This window comes from Taudactylus pleione, unplaced genomic scaffold, assembly GCF_031769625.1.
Source record: "Taudactylus pleione unplaced genomic scaffold, aTauple2 ptg000117l, whole genome shotgun sequence".
NCBI classification, from domain to species: domain Eukaryota; kingdom Metazoa; phylum Chordata; class Amphibia; order Anura; family Myobatrachidae; genus Taudactylus; species Taudactylus pleione.
Genome location: NW_028284519.1, coordinates 22,347,379 through 22,359,427, shown reverse-complemented (window position 1 = coordinate 22,359,427; position 12,049 = coordinate 22,347,379). Strand labels below are relative to the sequence as shown.

The window sequence follows — 12,049 nt, the reverse complement described above, 5'->3', positions numbered from 1 at the left end:
ACTCCCCATGTAATTATGAATATACAGGCGTTGCACAAACTTAGCATATACACACAGTTCTGAGTTTACTAGAATATCATCATGCTGTTGACATGTCAGTCATCAAATTTAATATCTCAAACCATAACCCCCCCAAAATATATAAATAAATGTTGTTCCAATAACCTGTACTTACAGCCTAGGCTGGTAGCCCCAAATCTGGCAACACATGTATGAAAAAGAAAGCAGTTACCAGCTCTAAGTTATTATAATTGGCCATACTTACCTACTTTCATTAAAACCCCTTTGGAAGTGTCCCAGAGGGGGCAAATGTCTCCACTGGTTGGGGGCGTGGCCCCACATTTTTGTCGTTCTTGCCCTGTCTCTATTTAAAGCCATAATTCACTGCATTTTACAGTGAGGGCAGGACTACATGGGATCATGGCCCCAGCACCCTACTGTTCTAATCCACTATTCATGGACATTTACAGCTGGGGGCAGGGCTAGGATGATGCAATGCTGTGCGACTTGCGTCATCCAACCTCCCAGATTACCCATGGCTGCCAGACAGTGGAGGCTCCAGAGGTGAGGCTGCAGCGTAGTCCAAAATTCAAATAGGGGAGTCACACCAACTGCCAGTGAGTCCCAGCCATCTATGTTTGGCAGCGTTTGAAATGGCAGTTGGTGTGGTTCCCCTATTTGAATTTTGGACTATGCTGCAGCCTCACCCCTGGAGCCGCCACTGCTGCCAGATCATGACAGCACCTTTAGAACTATCCAGGTGAGAACTGTAGAGTAGAGCTTAGATATAATGGAACCAGATATGCTATCAAACACAAAAGAGCTACGTCAGTCAGGTCACGTGGTGTGTGCAGGCATCACACTCAGCATTTGGATTTCCAAAGAAAATATTTTTGGGATAAACTCCTACATTTAAGCACGGAGTGAGATAAAATGATAAGTGGAGAAGCCCTTCAAAGAAACTGTTCACATGTGTGTTACGTGGTTCATTTTAAATGCTGAACATTCCATTATAAGGTGGCCAAACCAGGGAAGACAGAACAACCCATCTTAATACTGTCGGAGGATAACTTAATAAAAGACGGGGAATAACCAAAAGCAATTGAAGAAACTGACATGATTAAAGTGTGTTGTAATTCCAATGCTGAAGGAGCTTGCTGTAAGTCACAGGGTAACAGCTAGATCCCCTAAGTCACAGTGCACCGTACCATTTCCAGGACTCCTCGGAAGGTCATATCCAAAAAGACAAGCGTCGGTTCTCGCCAGTCTCTGACCGGTCGAATATTCACAAGGCGAGGAGAGTATTCTAGGACGCCAATGCTGTCCGTCACATTGTAATATCCACATGTGTCCTGAGCGTAAGTCCCAGCTGCTGGAGGAACACAGGTTAGTTTGGATTTTGGAATGCTTATGTAAGTTACAGCAAACCTGCTTATGGATCTGGACCCTAAGTGGGGTCCCATATTCTTTTCATGGACACTTCTGTTATACATGCAATATACTGTAGGGCCGTATTCATTTAGGTGCGAAAAGTCGCGTTTGGCGAAAAGCGTTCGCCGGTGCAAACTTTTTGCGCATATGTGCGTATCGAGCTATCCAAATGCCGGAGTTTTAATTAACTTAATTCCCCCTAATAATGACATATGGATGGGACAGGTGTATTTAGGATTGCAGGTGGCTGCAGCAGGTGCATTTAAAAAAAAAAAAAAAATTTCAACTGCACTTTATAGGCAAAAATATACTAGCACCCATATTACTGTACCCCCAATTTAACTACAGCAATTATTTTTTCCAAAAGAAATTGCTTTATATATTTTTTCCACTTATGCAAATATGCGTATAACAACCATTTGACTCAATTCAAGAACCCTAAATACTTTATTAGGGCTATTAATACACTTCTGTATTGATTTCTAGTGTCAGTTAGGTTTTTTATGGGGTACAGACTGATTTCCCCAAAATAATCTGTACTTTTCGCTTGTTTCGCCATTTGCAGTTTTCGCACATATGCATTTTCGTGTGTTTTGCAATTGGATAGGGCGAAAAGCGGGAGCGCACACTGAGAAAGTATGCGAAAAGATTCAGCAAAGCTGGTGAATTCGGCGATAACTTCGCTATGCGAACGCTTTTCGCCAAATGCATTTTTTCACACCTAGTTGAATGCGCCCCTAAGTCTGTTAGGTACTGCACGGGTGTGTCTATAATCTGGCACCCGTCTCAATGGGGATCTACAAGTTGTTGTGAATAGCAAGAGGGCATTCTAAAACAATGCAAATGTTCTTTCTGTGAATGTGTAAATTGTTGGTTTTTATTTTGCGGATAGAGGGCCTGATTCAGCTTGGATCACAGTTGCTAATGCGCACGCAATCGGACGATTGTTGCGTACTGCTCATGCATCGCAGTCCGCATGCGCAAACCGGCCACTGCGATCGGGACAGTGATTGCAGTGGCCACACAGACCCAGCGCAGAGTGATTGACAGGAAGTGCCGTTTGTGGGTGGTAAAGGGGGGATGGTTGGGGAAACGCAGGCGTGCCAGTGCGTGCACAAATTTGCCACTGCGGTGCCATACGCAGAATGAGATCTCATAGCGTGGAAGTTAGCAATTTCTGAGTAAGGTCTGGGCTTTTGCAAGTCTGCAGTCTGCGTATGGGTCCGATGTTACGGATTATTTTGCTATATTGCTAAAGTTTCGGATGTGAGTAAGGGGAAGTGGGTGTCCTTATGTTAGACTGCGATCGTAATGCGAATGCAATAATTTGCCTATCACCGCTGATATTAACACCTGCGTTGCGTGCTAACAGTCCAGGTTTTAGTAATATCCATGCTTGAGCACAGATCTTTAAATCAAAATAACTGAGGTACTAATTAAGTCACCTGTGCTCAAGTATGGCTATCCTTAAAACCTGGACTGTTAGTGTGCCTTGAGGACCGTGGTTGGGAACCCCTGCATTAAAGTGACAATAGTTTACTTAACAATACTGCTCCATGTTTACATTGTTTTACAAATATTTAAACTAGTTTTTGTAATGAATACAAATGACCCAATATGATAAAAACCGATGCTACACACCAACACATTTAGGGCCTCGTTACCAGTCGGATGCACTGATGATGTCGGACGCAGTTAAACTTTTTTTTCTACTGCACATACACTAGCAAAAACCCACTGTTCATGCGTCCAGAGTCCGTGTGCACAGAGTCGCCGTTGGGATTGAGATACATGGCGTCAGAAGTATTTTTAAAATGTATTGGGCATTTCTGGGAGGTGAGAGGGAGGGGACTGTGCGGATACAAGGGGATGCTGCGTCTTATGGGAGAGTCACAGGCCTGTCACTGAAGGGGATGTGAACTTAGGTACATACAGTAATCGCTCACATTGGAGGCCATACAATCTGCATCTAGCATGGGGCTGGTGCAACTTTCCATGGTGCGATCGATGGTTGCGTGCAAAGGCGCACTAAGCATGACTGCAGTCCCTGCACATGCAGATATATGGCTGTTCACCAGGGAAGGGCTTGTATTTGCATAAAGTAGCAGATATGCTACAGGCAAAAGACGCAGACATGGACCTTACTGCATGTGACTCTTAGGGGTATACTTACTAAAGTGAGAGGTTTTAGAAGTGGAGATGTTGCCCATAGCAACCAATCAGATTCTACTTAACATTTAAATAGCACCTTCTAGGAGATAATAGCTAGAATCTGATTGGTTGCTATGGGCAACATCTCCACTTCTAAAAACTCTCACTTTCGTAAATTTACCCCTTAATGCTTCAAAAACCAGCTAATTTCAGCTTTTTATTAGTGCAAACCAGACAAACAGAAGATCATCATAGAAAAAAGCAAACGTTCTGGGGTAAAACAATGACCCCATCCTAAGCGCAGTATGATGCCCTTAGGAAGGAGCTCTTGTTTTACACTGAAACGTTTAATCTTTCCTACGATGTTCTCCTGTGTGTCTGGCTGCACTAACAAGCTAAAAATAGCTATTTAAAAAAAAAACCCATTAAAAGTATTGGTGTGGCCTTGTCTTTTATTATATTGGACTATAAGGTACGAGGAGACCTTGATTGACAAGAGCACCAACTCTCCACAAAGAAGACTCCAATGAGGTCCACTTCTGCAGCGGGGTGAATGGCGCCATTTCAGTTGCTGACACATGTAGCGGAATGGATTGGCGCACAACATGTGCCCTGAAGAATGACTGAAATGTAGAGTCCAGTGAAAATGACATATTCCCGTTTATATAACCCACAGCATATAACATTTCTGAATCGGGTGTGTGGTCGCATAACATTAGTTGGCAGTCATTATGATGTCACTAGTGTAGCTCTTCTGAAGCACTAGGCAGCCCCCAACGCCTCTCCCGGATTCAGCTCACCATTGCTGCTAGCTAGTAGCCTTTTACTACCATTGTGTTGGTATATTCTTCCCAATGCCTAAATTGTAAAGTCTTGTATTTAGTTTCCTAAAAGAATGGCACACTGACACTTGGGGACCCTCATAAACAGCATGCTCAGCACCAGTAAGCTCAGTGTTCTATATGCCAATCTGAGATAAAGGGGGAGCTGTATGAAAGTTTGAAGAGAGATAACGTGGGGAGAAGCATCACTCTCAGAGCTGTTCTGTGCACCAGACTTTCGGATTGTTCTTGACCACAAGTCACAGATCTGCAGCCATTAACCATGTTTTTGCTGCATACAGATATATTTCCAATGTTGGAACTAGTGCTGTTACCAAGGATATTGTCTCTGCCCAGACTACCTTGTTTACCAGAGGCATGGATCCTGACCTGGCCACGAACTACAGTCTGCTACCAGACAGTAACTTTCTGTAGTACTTTGAGATATTACACTGATTTTTGGTGCTAACTCCATTATGGACAATTAGAATTCCAAACTTCAATCACATCCAGAAGTGAAAGTTCAAATCAGCACCATCTAGAAGATAATAGCTAGAATCTGATTGGTTGCTATGGGCAACATCTCCACTGCTAAAACCTGCACTTTAGTAAATATACCTCTTTAATCTGCCACAAACCTAGACAGAAAATGTCAGACATAACCCATTTAATCAGCATTTAGCAGAATGAAATTTACTCCCGTGTTAAACCCTGCTAGTTACCTGGGTTGGATTGCCGGGTCACTCGATCCGGCGATCCAACCCTCTCCCCTTTTACACCAAGGAGCTGCCCGGGTTAACCCTGCAATAACCTCGGTTTTAGCTCCAGTGTAAAAGGGGTATTAGATAACAGTGGAGTAATGGGAGTATTGTTGCAGAATTGCAGAGCTGTAACTGGAAAGCTCATATAACTATGCTCATTCTACTCTGAGTTTCCAAACAGGTTTTCCAAATGATTTATTGTGTGTTAATTTAACAAAGATGCTGTCAAAAGTCACCTTTTGTAAAAGGAATGGGGGAAACAGAATACGTAATTCATGCTAAATGCAACCATTAGCTGCTGCAGCAAAGATAATATATAAAGAGTCTTACAAAGTGTATTTTAGAAATGGAAGATCCCACAATGACATTTTATTTTATAACGCTATTATTGCAGGTGTAATCATTTGTTCTGAGGTTTCTCGAGCTGACAAGAGCAAATGCTAAATTATCTTACATTTATCTTCAAAATATCTTCACAGAACAGTTTAGGTAACCAATACTGATAGTGATGTCACATGGAGATTGTCTTTCTAATTTACAATGGAAAACTTACCGCACAAGAGACTTATAAGCAGGAGATTCCTCAGCATTTCGGCAGCGTGGGAGACACTCATTCTCTATCTCGTAGTCATTAAAGAGAGCCACTGCAAAGTTCCATCAGCTAAACTGGACAGGTAACTACATGTGGCATACATGTCTCTAGCACCAGTTGGGAGAAAACATGAGAGACAGGCTGATAAGAGATACAGACAAAGTGCACAAAGCAACAAAGGGAAGTCACCATTATATATATATATATAATGTGTCCTTAGCTGGGAGTGGTACAGTCACAGTGCATGGAAGGAGGGGGAGTGGTGATGTAACTGAAAAATTACTGACACTTTGTTAAGAAAAGTAAAAGGTTACCTCAGTTGAAAAATCAGTGGGGATAAAAGGGAGAACGGAGGTGAGTGTCCAGGGTGTTGTTAGAGAGCAGAGGTGAGGCAGGGCATTGTTAGGTGCACTCACTTCCATATGCTAATGCCACTATTGGCCAAACTAAGTTGCAAATCTACGCATCTGAAAGTGCTAGCCTATCCCGCTCACTATAACCAAACAAATAGATCTCCTGCGCATCTGTGTAACCAAACCACAGTCATAACTAGAGATGTGCGCGGACCCCCGTGTTTTTGGTTCTAATTCATCCTCGTGTTTTGGTTTTGATAAAACCACCCTCAAGTGTTTTGGTTCGTATTTGGTTTTGGATTCCTTAAAAATGTATAAAAGTCGATAAAAAAAAAAAAAATCGATAAAGACATCCATAAGACAGCTAAAATCATGTAGACCTGTTTCCATGCAGTCCAAAACCCAAGATCGTTTTTTAAATCAGAGTTCCGAAATGACTGCAGAACCGAACCAGACTCTGTTCCACTCAGAACTCCAAACCGAACTGTACAACTAATAATAACATGCAGAAAATTGCGGCCACTTTGTGTATGCGTACGCCCAATCGCACAAGCAGAGCCGCCCACCAGCAACACGTCATCTCCAGGAAGTGTATTAAAACATTGTTACATTGAGCACCATCAGATGTGAATACTTGAGGTAGCTTTACCCTACCGCAAGCATTGCGAGGAAATCAGTGTAAAAAATGGCAAGTGACATGTGCTATGACGCTGCCTGTTAATTATGCACGCCTCTAAAACGGCATAGAAACACTCAGGCACGCCTGCGTTCCATCTCCAACCCACCGTTATTAATGTCCTGCTCCTGTTACCACCCACAAACGGTCTCTCCTGTCACTCATTACCCTGGGCTGCCTTTGCTGGGCGAGCGAGAGGGTTGCATTCGCAGTGTGTAGTGTGCACATTCGCGTACGCAGAACATCGGGCCGCTTGCGAACGCACAGCGCAAGCGAGCGGCTTTGAATCAGGCCCAAAGTCCATATAATTTCAAAATGCTTCCAAAATGAGGCTTCAGTTTCCCAGTCCACTCGTATTTTCACAATATCCTTCAGTAAAATAGAGAAAGCAACTTGTGTAGGAATGAAACACAACCAAGTAATATAATAATGTCGTACACCTCCTGCTTCATTTGCATATTAGCAAGGACGGAACTGCACAGTTACCTGCGTGCAGCCTTGCAATTCGGTCCTAAGCTGAATCACCCCCAGAGTACTTTTAATGTATATATTAGTGATTGTATTAATATTATTGGGAAGTTTTTCTACTAATTTAGCTACGCTGTTTGATTCTAATATTCAACTATGTTAACCAAATATTTTATTAGAAGGTGCACTTTGATCTGATTCTCAAATGAATGTGCTTAAGTTCCATATTTTTTGACTAATTGCATCTAAGATTGTGGCCATTGTCTGCTTTTTAGCAAGGAGCCTTAAATATATAAATGACAATGCCATTCATTAATATGTTGCCAATGACCATATTTGATGCAATGTCGCCCCCTATTGTTAATACTTATTTAATATTCTGACCTTATAAGGCATATAGCACCTGGTTTTTGTTAAAAGACCTATAAATAGGTATGAAATGTGGAAGTCTGGAGCCATTTCCCAAAACCCAGATGGACTGCAGAAAGAGCTAGGACGGTGTAACCCAGGGGTCTTCAACCTTGGCCCTCCAGCTGCTGTGGAACTACACGTCCCAGCATGCACTACCATAGTTTTAGCATGCTGTTCGATTAAAAAGGTGGCAGTGCATGCTGGGATGTGTAGTTCCACAGCTGATGGAGGGCCAAGGTTTAAGACCCCTGGTGTATCCTGTATCCAGCCTACAACGTAGGACGAGACTCCTGGATGTAATTGTGCTGTATCGGAATATTATCAGAATCAATTCGAAATAAAAGCTAAGTACCAATAAATCCTTTTAAATTAACTAACTTAAACTGTGTGTGTATTGTATTATTACAAGCTTCCCCATATGCACCAATCAGAATCGCACAGAGCTGTACATACACGCCAGCGACACTCCCATCAGAAATAGCCACTTTGTGTGTCTTGCTACTCGCTGTCCAGAAACGCCGACTTCATGCTGGTCTCTGTTCGCACAGGATGCAGCACCCATGCACCTGCTTGCATCCACGGACACACCGCGTTTTGCGATTTAGACGCATGTGTAGTCGGTACGAAAATGGAGATGCATTAGTTTCTACATATGTGTCCGTCTCAGAATCAGGCCCTTTGTGTGTGTTTCAATTTGTTTACTCAAATGACTATATATACATCAAATGCTATACATCAAATGCAACTGGACAATAGAAAAGTCCTTAACCCATTGTAAGTGTAGTGGGCAAACTCCAAATTACTGTACAAATGTATAAATGACCTGTAGAGTATTTATGTAAGAGCTGATGTGTATGATAAAATCCCATGTACGGCATGCTGGGGATAATGTGCAGCCGCCATACTTTTACCCTTGTGTATCTTCCTCTACAAAGGCTTTTTACATACATACAGCACCCAACCATTCCCAGACACTATAGGTACTGGTAAGACTGGCCTATCCAGACTGAACAAAACAGTAAAGTTTCCTAGAACAATAGATGACTTGGACACACTCACTGAGAAAACAATATTTATTGAATTTGGGCTGTTTGTAAAACTATACAAATTTACAGCATAGTGCAAATAGGTCTCATTAGTGCATCAGATTCAAGTAGAGCTACAGTGAATACAAGGTTGTCCGTTACAGCTACGAGTGTAGTGGAGGCTGTCAGTCTTGTCATGCTGCATGTATGACAGGCTAGTACTGTATAGTCAGGGTGTGTGTAACAGGTGGGAACAGTCTCAGCATACAGTTTATTATTGCATTACAGAGTCAGTTCTTCATCCACATAATGTATAGATCTCTGGAAAGTTATAATTGGTGAATGTGCAGTTGATAATCATGGCTACATGCAACAGACAGCATATACATAATAATTATCCAGTAGAGTCACATGTTTATACAGCTTTCAGGCAGACTTGCAGTGCATGTATTATTGTCAAGTACAATCATGATATTTATTTCTGTCAGGCACAGTTATGTTGTGTCTAAATAACCATCAGATGCCACCAAATGTATGGGAAGCGAAGCAAGGTGGATCCCATGGTCAATTGTTATTTATCTAAGGATGTCTGACTGTCACAAGGGCATATTATAAACAGTAATACGGGTTTATATAAGGTGTTGGTTTACATAACTTATATTAATAAGGTATATAATGTTGCTGATGCTGTACAACAGTCGCTGAGCCATTATAGTCAGAAACAGTCACATTGTAAATACGAAGCTGTCATACAAACTTGCACACAAATAAGGGGTTCTTACACTAAACACTTTAACCGCTAAGCAAACAATAAACTGATCTTGACCTGATGGGGGTGCTTACGGAAGGCATTTGTTAATGCACCAGTCCCATAAATCAGGATGTGGATTATATTAAGACCTCAAGCACTCAGCCCTTCAATGCACACTGGTAATTGCAACGCTTGCTCAGAAACATCAGACGAGCAGAATTATCTATTATTATAACACTACACCTCAAATCTTTACATACTCTTTACCAATGTAATCGCTATATAGATTATACAGCCATGTTTACATATACTACTGTTGACAAAATATATATATTCTTCCAATACTGGGTATTTTTATTGAATATTTAAATATCTAAGTTCAGGGACCCAGAGCTTGATTCAGAGATGCAAGCAGTGTTGATGTCGGAGGCAGTGAAGCGATTTCTGGCTACTGCGCATACGCCAAAGCTGCACTGTGCGCATGCGATAATAGGTTTGAGATGGCGTTCGCACCATGGATTTTTTTGAGTGACAGATAGTCAGCGTTTGGGGGAGGCAACAGTGGGTGGCTGCAAAAAGTGACGAAGTGTCGGGACCATTTTCTGGGCTTGCCCTAGTGAGCCTATCCAAATTTGTGCAGAGGCCCAGGCATCCTAGGTGAGACGAACATTCTGAGACAGCAAAGGTTGCTCAGATGTTTGATGTGAGACGCCAGAGGTAGGAGTCTCTGTGCCATACTTGATGATCTTTTGGCAGCCTCCTCTGAGAGGAAGCAGCGAGGTTGGCATTGTGGAATGCGGGGCTGCTGGAGGTGGGCGGGTCTGTGTGCAGAAGAGGGTGGGGCTCGGCTGAGGAGGGAGGGTCTGAGGGCATGACGACACGATCACATCATCGTAGCCCGCCCCCCGCCATGCAATTCCGAGGCTACCAGCATAGTGGAGCGGGGGGCGGAGCCATGATGACACGATTCAACGGGAAAAAAATGCTTTATCGGCTGCCTGTGCCGCCCACCACTGGTGGAGTGGGCGGCCCTAGCCCCCGGGAGTCTTGCCCACCTTTCCGGGTGGCCGTGAGCACCACTCAATTTTCGGGAGCCTCCTGGCCATTCCGGGGGGGAGGCAAGTATGCTGTATGCACAAGACATCAGCTAAATCTTTAGCATATTTTCGCAGAGTATGGAATTGCAGCCGCGGCAGGATTTGCGTACACCTCTGGATCAGGCCTATATTTACTAACAATGATTACATTAAGTTGTGGGACTAGTGCATTAGCAGCCTTGTGATGAAATGGGATTGACAGTTAATTATAAGATAGTACACCTTGAATCTCAGTAACCTACAGTGCACACTATACACCCTAACAACAGTTTCTCCTATACCCTGGTAATGGGGAAATATTAAATAAACAGTATTTCCATTGTAAATAAATTACAGATCGCTAACTAGGAAACTATGTGCTCACAAGAGGATATAATCTATTAATTGTACTGCTGAGCGATGGGTAAATGATTAATTATTTAGAACCAGAGCCAGCAGAAGCCATAATGATATTAGAGTTGTCCATAGCCAAGATGGCCACCACCCTTCACTCCAAGGCATACATTCTATACGTATACCAGACTTACATGACACCTTATATTATTTCTCCCATTCTGTTGATAATACCAAAAAAACAGCAGCTGAATAATGTGTATATTAGAACCATAACTAAGCCCTGTCACATGATCATCATGTGGTCAGTGAGCCAATAGTGGAAAAGAATCGGACCCGGAAGTAGTAAGGCATGAAAGCGTATGGCAATGCAGCAGATTAACCCCAACAGGTTTTTAAAGAGTGCCCTGGTGTTGAAGGGGTTAACATATAGAATGCCATCGAGTTACAATCAAACTTAGAAATATAAGTGAAAGGTCTCATATAAATGTATAATCTTCTAAATCCTAAACACTAAGATCCTAGATGTACATGTGTGTGTGTATATATATTTAAATAGGTTGGTAATATATATCTACACATGTATATCTATATCTTTCCCTCCCTTATACGAAGAGGGCTTAACTTTGCTCAGAAACAAACTGATCTTCAGAAACTACAACAACAACAAATTTTACCAGTGTTTCCCAGAATCCTTAGCGGTTCACGGCAGGTAAATCATTACATTCATTGGTAATCCCTTCCCTTCCACACTGGGGCAGAAGAAAGGAACAATAGGGTCCCACGGGATCAGTTTACCAGCACAAAATAAGCCATATCTATGGCATTCTTTCCTCTGGAGCCAGAGTAAATTTACCAATGATGTGCAAAGCATTGGCGGCCCCAGATAGGTTAATATTTGTTTGTGCTGTCACTGTGTACAGACTGTGGTGCCTAAATTTAAGGTTTGTTCCTTAATCCCGTTCTTTTCATACATTCAAACCTGGACGTGTTTCACAAACACCCTAGAACCCACCTCTCCCCTGCTGAAAATGAACCTTCTGCAATATATAGAAGTACTAAGAAATAAATACATCTCAGATCCGTAGAATTTAAAGCATTGTCACTAAAAATATTATTGGCCTCTGGCTTAGACGGGTCATCAAGTGTCCAAGAGATCCTTTAATGAGCCCCAAATCT

General features: G+C 42.4%; 1 protein-coding gene across 4 annotated transcripts in view; it reads right to left on the bottom strand.

The window, feature by feature from the left end:
- Positions 1–5,911, bottom strand: part of LOC148524706 (5-hydroxytryptamine receptor 3A-like) — a 39,207-nt gene extending 33,296 nt beyond the window's left edge. For 2 of the 4 annotated variants that reach the window (XM_088471989.1, XM_088471991.1), the window contains exons 1-2: positions 5,718–5,911; positions 1,209–1,372 (exon numbers count right to left, since the gene is read on the bottom strand). In XM_088471989.1, coding sequence (XP_088328115.1) covers positions 1,209–1,372; positions 5,718–5,778 — 225 coding nt within the window. In that variant the 5' untranslated portion in view covers positions 5,779–5,911. The remainder of the gene's footprint in view (positions 1–1,208; positions 1,373–5,717) is intronic. The other 2 variants (XM_088471990.1, XM_088471992.1) reach the window with 2 other exon arrangements.
- Positions 5,912–12,049: the final 6,138 nt, after the last annotated feature.